The following is a 24460-nucleotide window of genomic DNA, read 5'->3' on the forward strand; positions in this document are numbered from 1 at the left end:
TAGCCTTAGGGCTAGGGTTAGGGTTGGGGCTAAAGTTAGGGCTAGGGTTGGGGCTAAAGTTAGGGTTAGAGCTGGGATTAGGGTTTGGATTAGGGTTGGTATTAGGGTTAGGGTTGGCATTAGGGTTACGCTTGGGATTAGGGTTAGGTTTGGGATTAGGGTTGAGATTAGGATTAGGGGTGTGTTGGATTTAGGGTTTTGATTAGGGTTATGGTTAGGGTTGACATTAGGGTTGTTTTGGGGTAAGGGTTGTGATTATGGTTAGTGATTAGGATTATGGATCAGGTTGGGATTAGGGTTAGGGGTGTGTTGGGGTTAGGGTTGGAGCTAGAATTGGGGGGTTTCCACTGTTTAGGTACATCAGGGGGTCTCCAAACACGACAGCCAATTTTGCGCTCAAAAAGTCAAATGGTGCTCCCTCCCCTCTGAGCTCTGCCGTGCGCCCAAACAGTGGGTTACCCCCACATATGGGGCATCAGCGTACTCGGGATAAATTGGACAACAACTTCTGGGGTCCAATTTCTCTTGTTACCCTTGTGAAAATAAAAACTTGGGGGCTACAAAATCTTTTTTGTGAAAAAAAAATATTTTTTATTTTCACGACTCTGCATTCTAAACTTCTGTGAAGCACTTGGGCATTCAAATTTCTCACCACACATCTAGATAAGTTCCTTGGGGGGTCTAGTTTCCAAAATGGGGTCACTTGTGGGGGGTTACTACAGTTTAGGTACATCAGGGGCTCTGCAATCGCAACATAATGCCCACAGACCATTCTATCAAAGTCTGCATTCCAAAAAGGCGCTCCTTCCCTTCCGAGCTCTGCCGTGCGCCCAAACAGTGGTTTACCCCCACATATGGCGCATCAGCGTACTCGGGATAAATTGGACAACAACTATTGCAGTCCAATTTCTCCTGTTACCCTTGTGAAAATAAAAACTTGGGGGCTACAATATCTTTTTTGTGGAAAAAAAAAATATTTTTTATTTTCACGGCTCTGCATTATAAACTTCTGTGAAGCACTTGGGCATTCAAGGTTCTCACCACACATCTAGATAAGTTCCATGGGGGGTCTAGTTTCCAAAATGAGGTCACTTGTGGGGGATTTCTACTGTTTAGGCACATCAGGGGCTCTCCAAACGCGACATGGCGTCCGATCTCAATTCCAGCCAATTCTACATTGAAAAAGTAAAACGGCGCTCCTTCACTTCCAAGCTCTGCGGTGCGCCCAAACAGTGGTTTACCCTCACATATGGGGTATCGACGTATTCAGGAGAAATTGCACAACAACTTTAGTGGTCTAATTTCTCCTGTTACCCTTGTGAAAATAAAAATTTGTGGGCAAAAAGATCATTTTTGTAGAAAAAATGCAATTTTTTTTTTTCACGGCTCTACGTTATAAACTTCTGTGAAGCACATGGGGGTTCAAAGGCTCGCCACACATCTAGATAAGTTCCTTAAGGGGTCTAGTTTCCAAAATGGTGTCACTTGTGGGGGGTTTCCACTGTTTAGGCACATCAGGGGCTCTCCAAACGCGACATGGTGTCCGATCTCAATTCCAGCCAATTCAACATTGAAAAAGTAAAACGGCGCTCCTTCACTTCCAAGCTCTGCGGTGCGCCCAAACAGTGGTTTACCCTCACATATGGGGTATCGACATATTCAGGAGAAATCGCACAACAACTTTTGTGGTCTAATTTCTCCTGTTACCCTTGTGAAAATAAGAATTTGTGGGCGAAAAGATCATTTTTGTGTAAACAAAAGCGATTTTTTATTTTCACGGCTCTACGTTATAAACTTCTGTGAAGCACTTGGGGGTTCAAAGTGCTCACCACACATCTAGATAAGTTCCTTAAGGGGTCTAGTTTCCAAAATGGTGTCACTTGTGGGGAGTTTCCACTGTTTAGGCACATCAGGGGCTCTCTAAACGTGACATGGCGTCCGATCTCAATTCCAGCCAATTCTGCATTGAAAAAGTCAAACGGCGCTCCTTCACTTCTAAGTTCTGCGGTGCGCCCTACCACTGGTTTACCCCCACATATGGGGTATTGGCGTATTCAGGAGAAATTGCATAACAAAATTTATGGTTACATTTCTGTTTTTACACTTGTGAAAATAAAAAAAATGGTTCTGAATTAAGATGTTTGCAAAAAAAAGTTAAATGTTCATTTTTTCCTTCCACATTGTTTCAGTCCCTGTGAAGCACGTAAAGGGTTAATAAACTTCTTGAATGTGGTTTTGAGAACCTTGAGGGGTGTAGTTTTTAGAATGGTGTCACACTTCACTATTTTCTATCATATAGACCCCTCAAAATGACTTCAAATGTGATGTGGTCCCTAAAAAAAAATGGTGTTGTAAAAATGAGAAATTGCTGGTCAACTTTTAAGCCTTATAACTCCCTAACAAAAAAAAATTTTGTTTCCAAAATTGTGCTGATGTAAAGTAGACATGTGGGAAATGTTATTTATTAACTATTTTTCGTGACATATCTCTCTGATTTAAAGGCATAAAAATACAAAGTTTGAAAATTGCAAAATTTTAAAAATTTTCGCCATATTTCCGTTTTTTTCATAAATAATCGCAAGTAATATCGAAGAAATGTTACCACTAACATGAAGTACAATATGTCACGAAAAAACAATCTCAGAATCAGCGGGATCCGTTGAAGCGTTCCAGAGTTATAACCTCATAAAGTGACAGTGGTCAGAATTGCAAAAATTGGCCTGGTCATTAAGTACCAAATTGGCTCTGTCACTAAGGGGTTAAAGTACAAAACCGTATTAAGCAGTACTTTATCTGAGGAGACAAAGGGTCCCTGGAAGTCTGGGCGACCCCCTCGACAATCACCCAGACTTAGGCGTTTTCCCGACTGCTTGCTTGAGGGTGAGTTGGACAGTCCTTTTAAAAAAAAAAAAAATGTCCTGCAAGACCACAGTGTAGACAGTCCCAAGTTGTCTAAATTTTTTTCCTCTACAGCACTAAAACTGGAAACTCCAAGCTCCATTGACTTCACCTTAGGTAAATTGACATGCTTCAGGGGAGTATACAAGGATCATGCTGTCCACCACGCCTCTCACAAATTCTGCGGTCCAACCGCACAGCCTAGGTTATTGTCTCCATCAAACAACAAAGGCCAGATGGTCCTTAACCCCTTCCCGACCCATGACGCCACGTAGGCGTCATGAAAGTCGGTGCCAATCCGACCCATGACGCCTATGTGGCGTCATGGAATGATCGCGTCCCTGCAGATCGGGTGAAAGGGTTAACTCCCATTTCACCCGATCTGCAGGGACAGGGGGAGTGGTAGTTTAGCCCGGGGGGGTGGCTTCACCCCCTCGTGGCTACGATCGCTCTGATTGGCAGTTTCACTTTCAACAGCCAATCAGAGCGATTTGTAATATTTCACCTATTATAACGGGTGAAATATTACAATCCAGCCATGGCCGATACTGCAATATCATCGGCCATGGCTGGAAATACTAATGTGCCCCCCCAGCCCCCCGATCTGGCCGGTACACTGCTCCGGCTCCCCTCCATCCAGTGCTCCGCTCCCCCCCGTGCTCTTGTCCGCTCCCCCCGTGCTCCAATCACCCCCCCGTGCTCCAATCACCCCCCCCTGCATTCTGATCCACCCCCCCCGTGCTCCGTTCCACCCCCCCGTGCTCCGTTCCACCCCCCCGTGCTCCGTTCCACGCCTGCCGCACTCCGATTCCCCCCCCGTGCTCCGATCCACCCCCACGTGGTCCCCCCCCACCCCATCATACTTACCGATCCTGCCGGGGTCCCGTCCGTCTTCTCCCCGGGCGCCGCCATCTTCCAAAATGGCGGGCACATGCGCAGTGCGCCCGCCGAATCTGCCGGCCGGCAGATTCGTTCCAAAGTGCATTTTGATCACTGAGATAGATTATATCTCAGTGATCAAAATAAAAAAAATAATACATGACCTCCCCCCCCCTTTGTCACCCCCATAGGTAGGGACAATAAAAAAATAAAGAAATTTTTTTTTTCCACTAATGTTAGAATAGGGTTAGGGTTAGGGGTAGGGGTAGGGTTAGGGTTTCGGTATGTGCACACGTATTCTGGTCCTCTGCGGATTTTTCCGCTGCGGATTTGATAAATCCGCAGTGCTAAACCGCTGCGGATTTATGGCGGATTTACCACGTTTTTTTCTGCGCATTTCACTGCGGTTTTACAATTGCGGAATCCGCACAAAGAAGTGACATGCTGCGGAATGTAAACTACTGCGTTTCCGTGCAGTTTTTCCGCAGCATGTGTACAGCGATTTTTGTTTCCCATAGGTTTACATTGAACTGTAAACTCATGGGAAACTGCTGCGGATCTGCAGCGTTTTCCGCAGTGTGCAGATACCTTTAGAATTAGGCTATGTGCACAAGGTGCGGATTTGGCTGCGGATTGGCCGCTGCGGATTCGCAGCAGTATTCCATCAGGTTTACAGTACCATGTAAACATATGAAAAACCAAATTCGCTGTGCCCATGGTGCAGAAAATACCGCGCGGAAACGCTGCGTTGTATTTTCCGCAGCATGTCAATTCTTTGTGCGGATTCCGCGGCGTTTTACACCTGTTCCTCAATAGGAATCCGCAGGTGAAATCCGCACAAAAAACACTGGAAATCCGCGGAAAATCCGCAGGTAAAACGCAGTGCCTTTTACCAGCGGATTTTTCAAAAATGGTGCGGAAATATCTCACACGAATCCGCAACGTGGGCACATAGCCTTAGGGTTAGGGTTGGAATTAGGGTTGTGGTTAGGGTTGTGATTAGGGTTATGGCTACAGTTGGGATTAGGGTTAGGGGTGTGTTGGGGTTAGTGTTGGAGGTAGAATTGAGGGGTTACCACTGTTTAGGCACATCAGGGGGTCTCCAAACGCAACATGGCGCCACCATTGATTCCAGCCAATCTCGTATTCAAAAAGTCAAATGGTGCTCCCTCACTTCCGAGCCCTGACATGTGCCCAAACAGTGGTTTACCCCCACATATGGGGTATCAGTGTACTCAGGATAAACTGCGCAACAATTACTGGGGTCCAATTTCTCCTGTTACCCTTGTGAATCTAAAAAAATGCTTGCTAAAACATCATTTTTGAGGAAAGAAAAATGATTTTTTATTTTCACGGCTCTGCATTATAAACTTCTATGAAGCACTTGGGGGTTCAAAGTGCTCACCACACATCTAGATAAGTTCCTTTCGGGGTCTAGTTTCCAAAATGGGGTCACTTGTGGGGGGTTTCTACTGTTAAGCCACATCAGGGGCTCTGCAAATGCAACGTGACGCCCACAGAGCATTCCATCAAAGTCTGCATCTCAAAACGTCACTACTTCACTTCCGAGCCCCGGCATGTGCCCAAACAGTGATTTACCCCCACATATGGGGTATCAGCGTACTCAGGAGAAACTGGACAACAATTTATGGGGTCCAATTTCTCCTGTAACCCTTGGGAAAATAAAAAATTCTGGGCTAAATAATTATTTTTGAGGAAAGAAAACGTATTTATTATTTTTACGGCTCTGCATTATAAACTTCTATGAAGCACTTGGGGGTTCAAAGTGCTCACCACACATCTAGATAAGTTCCTTTGGGGGTCTAGTTTCCAAAATGGGGTCACTTGTGGGGGTTTCTACTGTTAAGCCACATCAGGGGCTCTGCAAACGCAACGTGACGCCCACAGAGCATTCCATCAAAGTCTGCATTTCAAAACGTCACTACTTCACTTCCGAGCCCCGGCATGTGCCCAAACAGTGATTTACCCCCACATATGGGGTATCAGCGTACTCAGGAGAAACTGGACAACAACTTTTGGGGGTCAAATTTCTCCTGTTACCCTTGGGAAAATAAAAAATTGCAGGCTAAAAGATCATTTTTGAGAAAATAATTTTTTTTTTTTATTTTCATGGCTCTGTGTTATAAACTTCTGTGAAGCACTTGGGGGTTCAAAGTCCTCACCACACATCTAGATTAGTTCCTTTGGGGGTCTAGTTTCCAAAATGGGGTCATTTCTGGGGGATCTCCAATGTTTAGGCACACAGGGGCTCTCCAAACGTGACATGGTGTCCGCTAATGATTGGAGCTAATTTTCCATTTAAAAAGCCAAATGGCGTGCGATCCCTTCCGAGCCCTGCCGTGCGCCCAAACAGTGGTTTACCCCCACATATGGGGTATCAGCGTACTCAGGACAAACTGGACAACAATATTTGGGGTCCAATTTCTCCTATTATCCTTGGCAAAATAGGAAATTCCAGGCTAAAAAATCATTTTTGAGGAAAGAAAAATTATTTTTTATTTTCATGGCTCTGCGTTATAAACTTCTGTGAAGCACCTGGGGGTTTAAAGTGCTCAATATGCATCTAGATAAGTTCCTTGGGGGGTCTAGTTTCCAAAATAGGGTCACTTGTGGGGGAGCTCCAATGTTTAGGCACACAGGGGCTCTCCAAACGCGACATGGTGTCCGCTAACGATGGAAATAATTTTTCATTTAAAAAGTCAAATGGCGCTCCTTCCCTTCCGAGCCTTACCATGTGCCCAAACAGTGGTTTACCCCCACATGTGAGGTATTGGTGTACTCAGGAGAAATTGCCCAACACATTTTAGGATCCATTTTATCCTGTTGCCCATGTGAAAATGAAAAAATTGAGGCTAAAATAATTTTTTTGTGAAAAAACAGTACTTTTTCATTTTTACGGATCAATTTGTGAAGCACCTGGGGGTTCAAAGTGCTCACTATGCATCTAGATAAGTTCCTTGGGGCGTCTAGTTTCCAAAATGGGGTCACTTGTGGGGGAGCTCCAATTTTTAGGCACACGGGTGCTCTCCAAACGTGACATGGTGTCTGCTAAAGAGTGGAGCCAATTTTTGATTCAAAAAGTCAAATGGCGCTCCTTCCCTTCCAAGCCCTGCCGTGTGCCCAAACAGTGGTTTACCCCCACATATGAGGTATCAGCGTACTCAGGACAAATTGTACAACAACTTTCGTGGTTCAGTTTCTCCTTTTACCATTGGGAAAATAAAAAAATTGTTGCTAAAAGATAATTTTTGTGACTAAAAAGTTAAATGTTCATTTTTTCCTTCCATGTTGCTTCTGCTGCTGTGAAGCACCTGAAGGGTTAATAAACTTCTTGAATGTGGTTTTGAGTACCTTGAGGGGTGCAGTTTTTAGAATGGTGTCACTTTTGGGTATTTTCAGCCATATAGACCCCTCAAACTGACTTCAAATGTGAGGTGGTCCCTAAAAAAAATGGTTTTGTAAATTTCGTTGTAAAAATGACAAATCGCTGGTCAAATTTTAACCCTTATAACTTCCTAACAAAAAAAAATTTTGTTTCCAAAATTGTGCTGATGTAAAGTAAACATGTGGGAAATGTTATTTATTAACTATTTTGTGTCACATATCTCTCTGGTTTAACAGAATAAAAATTCAAAATGTGAAAATTGCGAAATTTTCAAAATTTTCGCCAAATTTCCGTTTTTATCACAAATAAACGCAGAATTTATTGACCTAAATTTACCACTAACATGAAGCCCAATATGTCACGAAAAAACAATCTCAGAACCGCTAGGATCCGTTGAAGCGTTCCTGAGTTATTACCTCATAAAGGGACACTGGTCAGAATTGCAAAAAACGGCAAGGTCTTTAAGGTCAAAATAGGCTGGGTCATGAAGGGGTTAAATGATTTGGACATACCTCTATGGAATTGACACCTTAGGGCTGCATCATTCCACTGAATTTCAGTGGACCATTGTTGGATTTCAAGAGGAGAAATGATCCAGCTTGAGGCGGAGGCGGCTAAAACTTTGTGAAGCTTTATTGGACAACTTAAAAAATGTATAATGTTCTTCAAAAAATATGCATAGTAAACACCTGGCACACCAGTGAGGACGATCAACGCGTTTCAACTACAGAGTCTTACTCATGAGCTTGAGTAAGACTCTGTAGTTGAAACGCGTTGATCGTCCTCACTGGTGTACCAGGTGTTTGGTATTCATATTTTTTGAAGAACATTATACATTTTTAATTTGTCCAATAAAGCTTCACAAAGTTTTAGCCGCCTCAAGCTGGATCATTTCTCCTCTTCTCATTTGGCGTGAATGCTCACCCCGATCCAAGCTGGGCGTTGGCATGTTTGGTGATTTCATCGCAGATCGGTAAGCTGACTATTTTTTTTAATTATTGTTGGATTTTGGTACAATAGTCCTCAGCGGTGCGGCTCCCCTATGTCAGGCTCATGATCATAGTCTCAGCGACCTGAATTTTGTCAGGTTTGTCATAAATTAACCCTAAGGCGTCAACAGAAAATCGATGTGAGGCTTGTGGGCACATTGAAAACTCTCAAGTCTGAGGGCAGGAGAAACATAGTTATTCCTACCCGCTGGGGCTTATCACCTGAAGACCGAGGTCGCAGGGTAAAAAAATAACCTACAGGTCTCTGTGAATGCTTTAAACTGATTCTTCTTCCCTGCAAATTTATTAGGAAGTGCCACTGCAGATTCGGAAGAGGTGAACTGCACGTTTGAAGGTACAGATGTCTGTCACTTTCATAAAGCTAGACATCTGACCCTGCAACTGGATCTGTGATGAGTCAAGATTCTGGTGCTCTTTAGCCAGATCATGAATTATTTGGGTCAGATTCATCACCTGATAACAAATTGTGTGAATAGGATCCATACTAGCGGAAAAAAAACTTTCATATGGCCAGTTGTAATGCAACAAATTAGTCATTTCTCATGGCCAAACCAAGAGGCAGGGAAGTTAAGGAGGCTGAGGTTAAATGCCTAGAGGATAAGTCAAATACAAATGGATAAGACAAACTGATAGTCATAGGCACAGTCCAGGGTCAGGTAACTAAGGTCCAGCAAGAAAGATCATGTTATCAGAATACAGAGCTAACACACCACAGAGCAAGGCTTTGGTCTAATGATTGCCAGCTAGCTAAATAGCAAGGTAATCACCCTGAACGGTTGACACCGGGAGGAAACACCATAAGCCCTGCCAGTTTGGGCAGCTGGGCTGTTGCTCACAATATTCGACAGCCCAGCATGCCCTTGATCCCATACAGCAGCTGAGCTGTCACTCTCAGCGTCCTTAGGACACCATGAGTGGTGGAATTGTGGCAGTACCCTCAGCCAGACGATCAGCCTTCATGAATCCAGCTGGAACCCAGGATCTCTCTTTCCGTCCTTATCCCCTCCAATGGATTAGGTACAGGAAGAAATTTTGGACCTCCCAAGAATCCACAATACTCTATACTTCATACTCTAAACTGCGATCAACAGATAAAATTGAAGGGGCAAACTTCTTTACCAGGAATCTGGAAGACGACATCTGGAGGAAACCCCACAGGCCTGGCCAGATTAAACGCCGTGAGTGGTGGACAAGGAATTATTGAAAGATTATCAGTAATCACTGCCTATTCCTTGTCTGGTATTGTGAAATTTCTAATTTATACTATAGGCTAAAGATCTGTGCTGGATTTTCACTGTCAGGATTATGTGATGTTGTTTAAAGAGGTTTTGCTGCATTTTTCTTTTCTTGCATAAATTCTCCAATTTATCCTTTTGTCCCAGATTTTCTCAGCATCATTAATGTTGAATCTTTCTATTATGATCCACCTTTCTACATAAATGGAATTGGCCAGTTGGTGTTTACCCCTTTTTGTACATCTATTGTTGTGTAGTTATTTTAGCTTAGTCCCAGCTTTCAATTAACTGTGGTTTAAGTACCAATTTATTTCTTCACCTGAGAAACGCATACATATGCAGTTCAGTTTGCTGAAATCCTTCGGAGAGGCTTTTCTAACTCTGACCTCTAGTGGAATATATTATTCACATGCCTTTCACGACTACTTGGAGGAGATTAGCAGAATGTCCATGAATTTATGTGAACCATATTTAGATGAATGGGACAATCATAAATTCTTTAAACAAACCTTACATGTGTACCGTGTAAGAATAACTTTTTTTTTTGTTTGTTTGTTTTTTTAAGAGCTCAAATTGTAGCGTCGTCATTCCTTGGAGTATTCTCAGTTTTCATTTTCTTCCATTGCATTAAATGCTTGTTTAATTACCCATTAGTAACACCACAGGAGATTCTCCTCTACATGACCGTGCTGAAACACACTTATTAAAAAAGAAATTGATTTATAAAACAAAGCTTTTCAAAGTTGTACGAATAGTTTTTACATTTGAGATTTCTATTAAGTTATTAGTTAAATAAATACAGCTCTGCTAAGTGCAAAGTGCATAGGCTGATGGGAGCAGTAGTCCCATCATCCCGACGCCAGTTACTTTCTACCTCCGATCACAGCTGCAGGCTCAGGCTGTCACTGGACAGCTTGGGAACAGCGGCTGTCTGAGCGGCGGTAATGATTTTACTGCCGATTAGAAGCCGTGCTTGCCTCGACACCCGGTGTTCAGTGGGCCGAACCTGAACAGTAACAGACTTCCTGGTGAAGTAGGTGTTCGGTACTTTACTGTTCGGGTTCGCTAATCTCTAGTGAGGATTACTTTGATTTATTTTTACATTAATAACTGAGTAAAAGAGGGTAATTGTTGGGGAGTGTTTTGTTCAAATAAAGCAATTTTTTCTGTGTAATTCTTACTTTTGATTACGGGGTTATTAATGGTGGTGTCTGATAGATGCCTCTCCATTACTAACCCCTGGGTTTGATGTCAGCGGACATAAAACAGCTGGCATCAACCCCAAAACCATTACCCCACTTGCCAACGCACCATGGCAAATGGGTACAGCTTAGGCTAAGCACCAGAATTGGTGCATCTAAAGGATGCGCCATTTCTGGGGGGACTGAGGGCTGGATTTCTGGGGGGACTGAGGGCTGGTGTTTTAGTCTGGGAGGCGGCCAATATCCATGACCCCTTTCCAGCCTATTAGTATCAACCCACAGCTGTCTGTTTAGCTTTTGCTGGTTATTAAATATAGAGGGACCCCACATCATTTTTTTGGGTCCCCCATTTTAATAACCGTAAAGGCTACAGAGAAAGATGTGAGCTGATAATAATAGCCTGGGAAGCTTCATGGGTATTGGCCCCTTTCCAGAATAATAACACCAGCCCCCAGCTGTCCACTTTCGTTCAGCTGGTTAGTAAAATTAAAGGGGGCCACCACGCCATTTTTTTCTTTTATTTATTAGCTAAATACATTTACAATAAAATACACATGCACTGCGCCAATTATGTCACTGACATATTTATTTTATTGCTATCAGCAAGACCAGGCATACGCTGATGTGTAATACTCATCAACTGCCACCTGACCAGCAGTAACTTTCACCGCCAATCATAGCTTCTGGCTCACACACTGTCATCTGTGTGACAGCATAGGATCTGCAGCGCTGAGACCGACGTTAATGTGTAAGGTTACCGCCGATCAGAGCTGGTGTTTTCTGCGCTGTCACACAGACGACAGCGTGGTAATCTCCGGATATTCAGGCCCTCCCATTCATTTGAATGGGGTCCGGATTCGAGTTTGGGTACTGTTCCGATACCTGAATCAAACTTTTTTTTAATAATGTTTGGCCTAACCTGACGGGTCCTAACATCCATCCGTCCGCCCATACCTACAGGTAACGTTACAGTATACGTCTGGAAAAGTTTTCAGACATATACTGAAAGTTAGGTGCACGGATGCAGTGTGCATCTAACCTAAGCGATGTTCGGGTAATTCCATACATTGCTGGTGGCCGCAGCTTGAATATTGCAGTGCATTCTCTTCAGTGGGAGATGAAGCTCTGTACTCTTCTACCAAGAAATGTGTTGGGTTTCTGTGTTACACCTGTACATTGCTTCAGTCCTGCAGCCGCCGGAGCAATTTTCAACTCAGTTTGGTGTGCTGGTGTCTGATCCTCACCGATCACATACTGAAAAACTGTCCAGAGGACAGATCATCAGTTATTAGATCCGAAGAACCCCATTAAGTGCTCACGTCTGCATCCGTGCCATACCTGCTGATGTTAAGTGTGGTTTGGGCACAGTGTGGGGCTCAGAAGAAAGGGACATTCAGCTTTCTGGGCATAAACTTTACTGGATTGTTTTTTTGGGAGCCATGTCGCTTTTACAGCGCCTCTGAAATACTAGGAACATGGACAAACTCTATTTTTCTGTTGAAAGACGATGGATCTAAGTAGAGGATTGTTTTCTGAGGGATGAGATGAAGTTTCTATTAGTGCCATTTGAGAGGACATAACATTTTTTTATTTACATTTTATTATAATTTCTGAGAAACCAAATGAACAAATAAAAAACAAATTTATGTATTGTCTTTATTTTTTGTGTGCCATTTTACGCTGCTCACCATGCGGTAAACCTGGTTAGCCAACTTTATTCTTCGGCTCAGTGCAATTAGAGCAATGCCAAGTATTTATATACACTGCTCAAAAAATAAAGGGAACACTTAAACAACAGAATATAACTCCAAGTAAATCCAACTTCTGTGAAATCAAACTGGTCACTTAGGAAGCAACACTATTGGACAATCAATTTCACATGCTGTTGTGCAAATGAAATAGACAACAGATGGAAATTATTGGCAATTATCAAGGCACACTCAATAAAGGAGTGATTCTGCAGGAGGGGACCATAGATTACATCTCAGTACCAATGCTTTCTGGCTGATGTTTTGGTCACTTTTGAATGTTGGTTGTGCTTTCACACTCGTGGTAGCATGAGACGGACTCTACAACCCACACAAGTGGCTCAGGTAGTGCAGCTCATCCAGGATGGCACATTAATGAGAGCTGTGGCAAGAAGGTTTGCTGTGTCTGTCAGCGTAGTGTCCAGAGGCTGGAGGCGCTACCAGGAGACAGGCCTGTACACCAGGAGACGTGGAGGGGCCGTAGGAGGGCAACAACCCAACAGCAGGACCGCTACCTCATCCTTTATGCAAGGAAGAACAGGAGGAGCACTGCCAGAGCCCTGCAAAATGACCTCCAGCAGGCCACAAATGTGCATGTGTCTGCACAAACGGTTAGACTCCATGATCATGGTCTGAGTGCCCGACGTCCAGAGATGGGGGTTGTGCTCATAGCCCAACATCGTGCAGGATGCTTGGAATTTTGCCACAGAACAGCAGGATTGGCAAATTCGCCACTGGTGCAGTGTGCTCTTCACAGATGAAAGCAGGTTCACACTGAGCACATGTGACGGAGTCTGGAGACGCCGTCGAGAGCGATATGCTGCCTGAAACATCCTTCAGCATGACTGGTTTGGCAGTGGGTCAGTAATGGTGTGGGGTGGCATTTCTTTGGAGGGCAGCACAGCCATCCATGTGCTCGCCAGAGGTAGCCTGACTGCCATTAGGTACCGAGATGAGATCCTCAGACCCCTTGTGAGACCATATGCTGGTGCGGTTGGCCCTGAGTTCCTCAATGCAGGGCAATGCCAGACCTCATGTGGCTGGAGTGTGTCAGCAGTTCCTGCAAGATGAAAGCATTGAAGCTATGGACTGGCCCGCCCGTTGCCCAGACCTGAATGTGATTGAACACATCTGGGACATCATGGTTGCACCATCCACCAACGTCACGTTGCACCACAGACTGTCTAGGAGTTGGCAGATGCTTTGGTCCAGGTCTGGGAGGAGATCCCTCAGGAGACCATCCGCCGCCTCATCAGGAGCATGCCCAGGATGTGTAGGGAGGTCATACAGGCACGTGGAGGCCACACACACTACTGAGCATCATTTCATTGTCATTTCATTGGCATTTCCACTGAAGTTGGATCAGCCTGTAACTTAATTTTCCACTTTGATTTTGAGCATCATTCCAACTCCAGACCTCCGTGGGATATTAGTTGTGATTTACGTGGATCTTTTTTAGGTTTTATTGTTCTCAACACATTCCACTATGTAATGAATAAAGATTTACAACTGGAATATTTCATTCAGTGATATCTAGGATGTGGGATTTTAGTGTTCCCTTTATTTTTTTGAGCAGTGTAATTTGCCATTTTTTGCACACTAAAACTCGGATTTATAAAAAATAAAGTATTTGTTATTGCTTTGCCATATTCTTATTTTTCTGCTGAACAAGCTGTGTTGGGCCTTGTTTTCGGCGGGATGAGTTAACTTTTCTTTTTTTTTTTGTACCATTTTGGACTACATAACTTATTTTACTTTTACGCTTTTTGGGTGGCTGAGTGAACAAAAAACAGAAATTCAAAAATCGTTCAGTATTTTTTTTTCACGCCATTCACCTTGTGGTAAAAGGGATCAGATAACTTTTATTCTTTGGGTCTTTGTGATCGCAGTAATAATATATTTATATAGGGGTTTTTTTACATTTTGCTACTTTTGCACACAAAACTATTTTTTACAAACTTTTTGTTTTCTCCATCGTCATATTCTGATAGCTGTAACTTTTTTTTTTTTCGACAGCGCTATAAAAGGGCTTGTTTTTTGTGGGACCAGATTTTTTGTTATTATTATTATTTATATAGCACCATTAATTCCATGGTGCTGTACATGAGAAAGGGGTTACATACAGAGTTATAGATATCGTTTACAGTAAACAAGTTTACAGTGACAGACTGGTACAGAGGGGAGAGGACCCTGTCCTTGCGGACTTACTTTCTATGGATTACATTTCTATTGATACAATTTTTTTTTTTATGTGTATTTTTTTTTTTTATCACTTTTTCATTCCATGTTTTGTGTGTCAGTATAATGAAAAAGTTATATTTTTAGCATATTTATTTATTTTTTTAACGGTGTTCACGAAACTGGTTAAACAATATCACCATTTTACAGGCTGGTTAGTTACGGACCCGGGGATACCAAATATATGTACTTTCTTTTATTTACTTGATGTTTTTACTTAAAAATTGAGTTTTTACATGCAGATATTTTTTTCCCTTTTTTTGTACTTTCTCTTTCAGTTTTTCACATTTTTACAAATTTTTTATTCACTGTTTTTGTAACTTTTTTTTTTTACTTAGTCCCAGTATGGAACATCAACTTTCCCTTAGATCACTAATCGAACACTCTCCAATGCTTTTGCATTGCAGGGTATTAGAGCTGTCATTGAGACACAGGCAGGATGCGTGTCCGAGAGCAGAACCTTACAAGCCACTGAAACTGGGTGACCCCACCGCTATTATTTTGCTTGAAGTCACCATGGAGGTCATCATCATGATGCGATCGCAATCATGATGTACTGATCAGTACATGTACAGCAGATTGCAGGAACACACTTCCTGCTGTGCAGTACATATACAGTGTTTGTTGTGAAGCGGTTAACGGCCAGGGAATTGTGTAAAAAACAAATACTTTTATACACGAGACCAACATAATAATAATAATAATAAAATATGTAGCCTACATTTTTCCTTAGTAGACCTATGTAAGTTATTCCCTTCCCACAATATACAGCATCATGAAACCGGTTTACAAATACCAAGTGGATATAGGAGGATGGTTAGAGGGTATCGGAGCATCCAATGTTTAACAACCCCATATATTCCCATATGCACATGGTCTTCTTAATATTGGAGCATTCCTCTGGTATCATCAGGTTCTGTCTGCCTTTCCCTAGCTGTATGGCCACATTGTCTGAGATCTTCATATTAATGTCCATTTCATATAAAGTGCCTGCAATAGGAAGCAGATGCTACAGCAGCAAGTACCGTATTTCTTTCCCTGTAGGTCCTAGAGCCATGCTTGCATGATGTTTATTGTGGAGAGTTAGCGGTAATGGACTGTACAATGGAACACACCAAAACACCATGACATCCAGAATATCTTGTGCTGTACGAGTGCTACTAGGTCACTTTTTCTAATGTTGAATCATGTATAAATGTTTGTATCATGTAAACCTTTATATATTTCCTTATAGATAAGAGGTCTAGATTCCAGCTATTGCATTGACAGCATGGGTCATACAAATGGAGGTGTGGTGGAACTTGGCCCCTGCCATAGAATGGGTGGCAACCAGGTGAGTTAAATGTGTGAAGTTCAGATATGTTATGCATAATTTGCCTTTAAAGGGAAGCTGTCAGGTGACACATGATGCCCAAACAGTGGGCAGCATATTTTAGCCACTGGCTGTAAGATCACAGCCAGTCATGATTGAGTCTGAAAGGCTGCGGCGTTTCCGAAAAAAACAAACATACTTTTAATACACCAAGGAGCAAGCTGCACTGTGCACCATTTGTACAGGCGGGCCCCCGGCGGCTCCTCCCCACCCAATGACAATGACTTACAAGCATCTGCCTTCCTGCGGATCCCGCCTGTATGACTAGTGCACAGTGCAGCTTGGTCCTTAAAAAGTATGTTTTTTGTCTGAGACTCTTAAGCCTTTCAGAGTCAAACATAACTGGCTGTGATCTTACAGCCAGTGGCTGAAATATGCTGCCCACGGTTTTGGCATCATGTGTCACCTGACAGCTTCCCTTTAAAACTGATATATCCAAGATGTTTCTGGAGTTGTTCCATGAGCAATGTTCATTTTAATCAATAGATCGTCTAATAATAATAAGTTTCACAATTGGATGTGTTTAAAAAAAAAAAAACAAATAATGTTCCTGTGCTGAGATAATCTTGTAAATGTGCCCCTGCAGTGTACTGTGTAATGGCTGCGTCTGACCATACAGGAGCATGGTCTGATCATACAACAGCTCCTGGGCAGGGGAGGAAGCAAAAGAGAATACAGACATTACAGCAGGGAATCGCAAATGATTGTTTCTTTGAGGTAAAATATTGCTTAAAAACAGACAGGGAAATGTTTTACCCAACAGAGAGAATTATTTGTGATCCCGTGCAGTTCTGTCTGTATATTCTCTTTTGCATCCTCCCCTGCCCAGGAGCTGTGGTATGATCAGACCATGTCCCTGCACGGTCAGACATGGCCATTACACAGTACACAGCAGGGCCACATTTATAAGAATATCTCGGCACAGGAATATTTTATTTAAACACATTCAATTGTGAAAACTATTTATATGACAAGATCTAGTGAATAAAATGTACTTTGTTCATGGGAAAAGCCCTTGACAAAACATGAAAAAACATATTGGGCACAATTTATCAAGATGGGTATAAAAGCTTTGATGAATTGACCTCATAGTTTATAGTTTTAATGGATGGTATGAGATAGTATTGAATTAGTCAAATGACTAATTGTATAAATTAATGAAAGTCAAGAAAGTTTGAGTGGTCACATCTGTATATTCCAGACTTGTATCATGCGTAATAAGCTTATATATTGTGCCATATTTTCTGTACTGCTAAGTTGCTTATCTTAAAAATGTAGTTATCAGTTTGACATAATGTGTAATTCCTGCAGAAATCTCATAACCTGATAGAATTAAATGTGCATGTACCTTGCTTTAATAAGCGACATCCACCTCACTGTACGGAGCGCGGAGCTGCATGAATCACACGGCCTGCGGTGTAACTTTCCAAATCACAATATGCCAGATCTTTACTGAAGTCAGTTACATGGGGAAGTATTACTGTTTCTGCTATAGTGCAAATCAAGACAAGAACTAAAACTTAAGTATATTGCAAAAGGCTTCCTTCTTCATTGCTTTAGACAGAGGAAATACACGTGACCTGCCTCATCATGGATTAGTTGTATAGAGGCATACTAGGAAAGCATTCTACTGTATTTAGTAGATAGGTGTAACACTGTTTTTTTCACTGAGCACCAGACACTGAAAGATGTTGTTTTGCTCAATCAGCTTTTCCGTATCAATGAAGCTAATCAGTTGATGCAGTATGATCAGTGTCTGACTAAAGGGCAGGACGGCACAGCAGTGATGATCACACACTGTAATCTGAATGAATACAAGGAATGGCAATATTTTAAGGTAAGTGAATAACTAAATCAAAATACTTTATTACAGTCCATTGATATTCGTCATCAGTTTTTGCCCCACGTTAAGTAATCCCTGATGGTAGAGTTTAACTCAAAAACATGATTAATTTCCTGTTGGGCACTGCCAGGTATGAGCTGGGCCAGATTGAAAAACTTTATTTCTTATTGAGGCCAACAATGCAACAAGACAGATACATTAATACTAGTTCTTTGTGCAGACTTGGACTAGGCAGCCTTAAGACCGTCTAGAGTACAACCATATTTATAACCCTGGTTCATGCTGTTTGAGAAATCAGGTTTATCTTTAGACTGTCTAGTCTAAGTGTATACTCCGGTCACATGGGTGCGCACAGGACACAGATGAAAGGATTAATATTTTGCTTTGTTTACAACGCGTTTCGACGGAACAGCTCCGTCTTCATCTGGGGCCAGTATCTTTTAATCCTTTCATCTGTGTCCTGTGTGCTCCCATGTGACCGGAGTATCCTGCAACTCACTGTTTATTCCTCTCCTGAGGCACCCGGCAGGAGCTGCATAGGACCTTTCTCAATCCACATCCCCCCTGACCGCCAGCTTGGCGCTCCATTAGACTAGATAGATACAGAGAAGACAGGCTAAGTGTTTAAAGGTGTTATCCTGAACTTTTATTATTTTCTGTGTGGGGCAAAGAACTAACAGACAGGTAGGTTCTAACTACCTGCCTGTTCTGCACAAGGACAATCTCTCCCAGCAACTTCCCTGCTTCAGTTCACCTCTGTCAACACCTGTCAACACCTTCTAGTCTGCTTTGTCAACAGGGCATCGCTGCAGATGTCATGCTGATTGGTAGCTTGCAGTTAGGCATCGGGGAGCTGTCTGGCAATCGGCATGACATCGGCAGAGACTCCTTTTCAATAGAGCAGACCAGAAGAGAAGACTCTGTCAACATGAAGTCTGGGAAATCACCAGTAGGAGCAGTCTGTGACTGGTCTGAGCCGGCAACGGTCATCACCAACCAGAACAGATAGATGGTTAGTAATTACCTGCCTGTTAGTTCTTCGCCCCATATGAGAAAATAATAAGTCACAGAAAACCCCTATAATTGCCTTAATTTCTGCCAGAAATTTGTACCAATTTGGCTCATGGCATTACATGTTAGGTAACCCTTTCAGTCTAAGCCACACTCCCTTATTGAACAAGGCTCAGAAAATGTCTAGCACCCCTAATAAATATGGTGCCAGACTTCTGGCCCATTAAGCTTGATACATTTTCTCAATGTGTTCTGCTTCATTTTTGTCTTCATCACTGACTATTTAGCAAGTACAATTAATAATAAACAGTAATGGCTAAATTGTAGAGGACAGTCTACCAGGAGATCTTAGATTAGGGATCAAACAATCTTCAACAGTCTACCTGCTGTTCTCTTGTTGGTCTCCTCTATGAAAAGTCTTGACCAAACTGTTGTGGGTATCACACATTTACTGACATCTGATTTACAGCATAAAATAGAGCAGAAGGGTGAAGCAACGTGATCTTTTATGAACAAGTTGTGAAATGAGTGTAAAAAGTAGCTAAATGTGGCAGGAATTATTATGTTGGCACAGCAGCATCAAAAATGATTGCAGCAATCCATGCACCACATGTGCCAGTGCCTGGTCTCCAATATCTTTTTTAGATGTCCAAAAATGTAGATCTCATACTTAAAAAAAAAAATTCCCGCTAGGACAAGAGAAATGTCATCAAATATATTTTGACAATGTTGGAAGTTCTGAAAATAAATCTTTGTGTCCCCTAGAACATAAACAGATTCACCTATATCCCATCTGGAAAATGCTTAGATCGCTCTGAGGTTCTTCACAAAGTGTTCTTGTCAGACTGTGACTCCAGCAAATCATCACAGAAGTGGGAGATGAATAACATCCTGAGTGTATAGAGTGGAAGACCAATGCACAATGAACTTGGCCGAAGATATCCTGGAACCTGCTGCAGTTATGGACTGTGTGCAGCAAAGAACCTTCAACACATAATGAGGGAGAATGAAGATCTGCAGGATCAGGACGCGGTGATCCTGCAGTTAATGTTTACAAGACTGCTTTTACCTTAAACTTTTTACATGTTTACATCATCTTGATTCAAGATAATGTCTGTAAAAGTGCTTCTAGCTCTGTTTGTAGGAACACAGCTATAAAGACAATAATTTTGGGGGATTATACTCAGGGGCTGGAAGGTAGTTTTTAAAACAAACTTGAAATCATTTGTGTCTCCATGATTAACTATATTTCCGTTTTATTTTAATTTTCTTTTCCAAAGCACTGCCACAATTTGTTTCAGCAATGGTGGCCTTTGTCTGTGCTGCTGTTTTGAATGGGAAAATCTGAAAAATCTTAGTGCCTCTTTTATTTTTTTCGGATAGTAGATCTATATGATAACCATGTGTTCCTGGTGGAAGCCAATAGGTGACTGATGAATGTTTAGAATATAAGGATGCATAGACGGTTTAAGGGAAACTTCTATTGACTTGGTGCCCTAGCCACATAACAAGGCCATAATTCTTCATGCAACGCACATACATGCATTCATACTGTTCTTTTAGTTGGGATAAGTCATGGCAGACCTGGAAATCATCATTGACATCCACTAAACCTGCACCTTTTTAACTTCGTAAATTGTCAGTCCTTTCTTAATCTACGACCCACACTCCAAGTGTCTTTACACTCCATGTAGTACAAGTACCAGATATGGCACAATGTTCCGATAGTGACAGAATATCATATTCCCATTGTGGTGTTTAATGACACTGGAAAAGTTGGGGCTATGGGCTTCAGCTAATCTCAGGTTAAACTGTCTCCTACGTAAGTGACTAACACATGATTAATCATTGTAATGGTCTGTACAGAAACTGCTTTATCATGATATGTTGTGAGCTCGTGTCCTCCATCTGAAATGACACATCCCGGTGGCATGTGAAACATACAAATAATCATGCGGTTACAGACCGTAGATAGCTTTCCCCCCTTTCAGTTGGTGACCGGTTCTCTTATTCAGGTCACATCCTTTCTGAAGTTTCCGTGGGATGGAAACGCGTTGGAAGCTGCTCAATGCATTTTGAAGACACATGTATATTGTACCTAAGTAAAGGAGGCCACTGATAACTGACGGAGGGACTAAAGCTGTGACCTATAAATACAGAAGCAGATGCTACTATTAGTTTATGACAAATTTATGAAGGTTGTGCTAGAAAGAAAAGTAAGCTGTAACTTTTGGATTCCATGAGGCTACTACTACAATGATATACAGCCGTTGGTTCACTGTGGGAGATATTTCAGTAAAAAGTTTTCTTACCTGTGAATTTTCTTTTTATGCTATGATGAATCTCACAACACATATTCTTGCAATTTTTTTATTTTCTTTTATTCCCTGCCAATATTTTTTTTTGTATTACAACTGATGTGTTGAAGGAGGTGATTGTTTATTAATATTGTACTATGATGCTTTATCTGAGCTATCATTCCTGCTTCACCTTGTGTAATATTCACTCTTTATACAATGCGCCTGTTACCAGCTGCGTTGTCTCCACACAACTGATGATTGACAAGTAATGGACACTGTCGGTACATAAAAGGTTTTTCTTGAGTATCATATAACGTTTTCATGGCACAAATAACAGGATAGTTATATTTCAGTTACGAGCTAATGATATAAAATGATTGTGGCTCCAATCGGTCTAAGGGCTTTTGCAGACCGGTGAGGATCTCTGTCTGATCACTGGCTACAATGCACTGCAATGACAGCTTGATATATTTCTATAAAGCTGTCACTCTCTAGTCTAAAGACCCGCGGCCAGTCTGTGCATTGCACTCCGAGATCCATGCACGTCTGCATGAGCCCTTACTAGATAATTCTGAATATTTGCACAAATGTTAAAATCCAGAAACCTCTTGCAGCTGACCCAGTATCGGAGTGCACCTTCTTCTGTCATGCCTGAACACTGGTGGCCTTTGTGTTCTCCCTATAACAGAATGCTTATGGATGTCCTCAATATGGCCATTACAGCTCAATCCTCACCCTGTGTGCCAACGTTATTACACGATTGGCAGAATAAACGGTACGACCCAAAATTGTTAATTTGTAAGTAAATAATTTTTAATCCTGTTAATTAGTAGAGAGTCACAAGTTACCTCTATGTAGGTACATATCCATGGAAAGATATTGTGCTTGTAATTTATTTATTTATTGATGGACACTTTAGAGCATACCATAATTTGTTTCACATTTGTTAAGATGGTGATAAAATGTACAGATCCTACAAAGTGATCTCTGAAAACGCCAACAATTGCAAAATTGCTTACTATGTCTCTCTATCCACATAGTCTTAAAGAAGCACTTCCAAGAATATGTTTTTCCATTAAATGAGTGTGTGCATGTAATGTAGTGTGAATGTATTAATATACTCGCCTACTGTCACTCTCGGGATCCAGCGTAGTATCCCTGCTCTTCTCTATGACGTCACCACAAGTCTCTTACATTGTAAGCCCATTCACACTACATTACATGCAAATGTACACCCATTTAATGAAGAAAATAATATTCCTGGTGAAATGTGAAGGGATATCTCCAGTCAGAACAAACCTCTTTGAGTAGGTATGTAATATAGAACTGATTTGGCTCCTGTTTTCTTTGTGTTGAACAGATGCATCAGGAAAGGCTTCGACATGCTGTAGTGTTCAAAATAATAGCAGTCCAATATGACTAACCAGATTAATCGCTGTTTTTGGTATAAATTATATTACCACATGTCAAACAATTTACCAGTTGGTGCATTGGATTCCAAGATAGCAGTCCAATATGACTAACCAGATTAATCGCTGTTTTTGGTATAAATTATATTACCACATGTCAAACAGTTTACCAGTTGGTGCATTGGATTCCAAGAAAACCAACAGACTCCGCATTCATGATCTACAGGTTTTTGAGTCTGTGCATTAGAATAATTGAAAGTTTTGATAGGGTGTGTTCAAAATTATCACAGTGTGGAGTTCAATTAGTGAGGTCAATCATTCTGTGAAGAAAGAAGGGTGAATCAGTTGGCCCTTATTTAAGGATGAAGCCAGGACATGTTGTACATGCATTTTTCCAGAGAAATATGAGTCGTTTGAGACGTTGTTCAGAAGAACAGCGTACTTTGATTAAAAAGTAGATTGGAGAAGGTAAAACCTATGAAGAAGTGCAGACAATACGTTGCTCAGCTAAAATTAACTCCAATGCTTTAAAATGGAAAGCCAAACCAGAGAAACGTGGAAGAAAACAGAAGACTACCATTCGAACTGATGGAAGAATAGCCAGAATGGTAAAGGCTCGGCCAATGATCAGCTCCAGGATGATCAAATACAGTCTCAAGTCACCTGTGAGTACTGTGACAGTTAGAAGACGCCTGTATGAAGCTAATCCCTTCAGTCGCCGACATGTACTGAAGTGGATACAATTTGCCAAAGAGCAAATCAACTGGCCTAAAGAGAAATGGAGAAACATTTTGTGGACTGATGAAAGTAAAATTGTTCTTTTTGGGTCCAAGGGCCGCAGACAGTTTTTCAGAAGACCCCCAAACTCTGCATTCAAACCACAGTACACTCTGAAGACAGTGAAGCATGGTGGTGCAAGCATCATGATATGGGCAGGTTTCTCTTACTATGGTGCTGGACCTATTTACTGCATATCAGGGATCATGACCAGTTTGCATATATTAAAATACTTGGAGGTCAAGCCGCCTTCTGCTGAAGAGGATATACCCTTGAAATGGGTGTTTCAACAAGACAATGATCTTAAACACACCAGTAAACATTCAAAATCTTGTTTCCAGTCTAACAAAATGGAGGTTATGGCGTGGCCAGTCCAATCCCCGGACCTTAATCCGATAGAACACTTGTAGGGTGACATTAAAAATGCAGTTTCTGAGGCAAAGCCAACAAATGTCAAAAAATTGTGGGATGTAGTCCAAGCATCCTGGGCTGGAATAACAGTTGACAAATGTCAGAAGTTGGTTGACTCTATGCAACATAGATGTGAAGCAATTCTAAAAAAAAACTGTGGGGCTAAAACTAAATATTAGGTAAGTGATTCACAGGAATGTTAAATCCACACCATAAAGTACAAATTGTGAGTTTGTAAAGACAAATGCAGACACTGCTATGTTTTAGAACAGCCCAATGTGAATTTTTTTTGTAATTTTCTGTAAAGTAGTTAAAAATTATATATATTTCTCTTCATGTTTTGAATTAGGAAACAGTGTGCAATGTTCCCAATGCTGGGAATAAAAACTAGTATAAATATTTTGTGATTAATTCAAGTTTTTGAACACACTGCTATTATTTTGAACACTATTGAATACAGTAAAAAGAGACTGTTACGGACGTCACATTATAGATTATAATAGCGTCAGTTTAACATATAAATCAAGAATTGCCCATGACTTATCTAATAAATGAAAGCCATTGTAGCCTTTTGTTGTCAGGTGCCACTGGAGGGCATCCATTACCAATACACTTTTACATTATCCATTTAAAAAAAAAAAAAATAAATATATATATATATATATATATATGTATATACATACATAATGAGCGTCTCGTTACATATTTAATAGATGCCACA

The 24460-nt window shown here is 41.5% G+C and overlaps 1 protein-coding gene across 2 annotated transcripts in view; it reads left to right on the forward strand.

Annotated features, from left to right (window-relative positions):
• The window catches only part of GALNT7 (polypeptide N-acetylgalactosaminyltransferase 7), a 237639-nt gene extending 213270 nt beyond the window's left edge, over positions 1 to 24369 (forward strand). For both annotated transcript variants that reach the window (XM_069744237.1, XM_069744236.1), the window contains exons 10-12: positions 15851 to 15949; positions 17697 to 17825; positions 19608 to 24369. In XM_069744237.1, the coding sequence (XP_069600338.1) occupies positions 15851 to 15949; positions 17697 to 17825; positions 19608 to 19745 (366 nt within the window). In that variant the 3' untranslated portion in view covers positions 19746 to 24369. The remainder of the gene's footprint in view (positions 1 to 15850; positions 15950 to 17696; positions 17826 to 19607) is intronic.
• Positions 24370 to 24460: the final 91 nt, after the last annotated feature.

The sequence above is a fragment of the Ranitomeya imitator genome, chromosome 1 (genome assembly GCF_032444005.1).
Source record: "Ranitomeya imitator isolate aRanImi1 chromosome 1, aRanImi1.pri, whole genome shotgun sequence".
NCBI classification, from domain to species: Eukaryota; Metazoa; Chordata; class Amphibia; order Anura; family Dendrobatidae; genus Ranitomeya; species Ranitomeya imitator.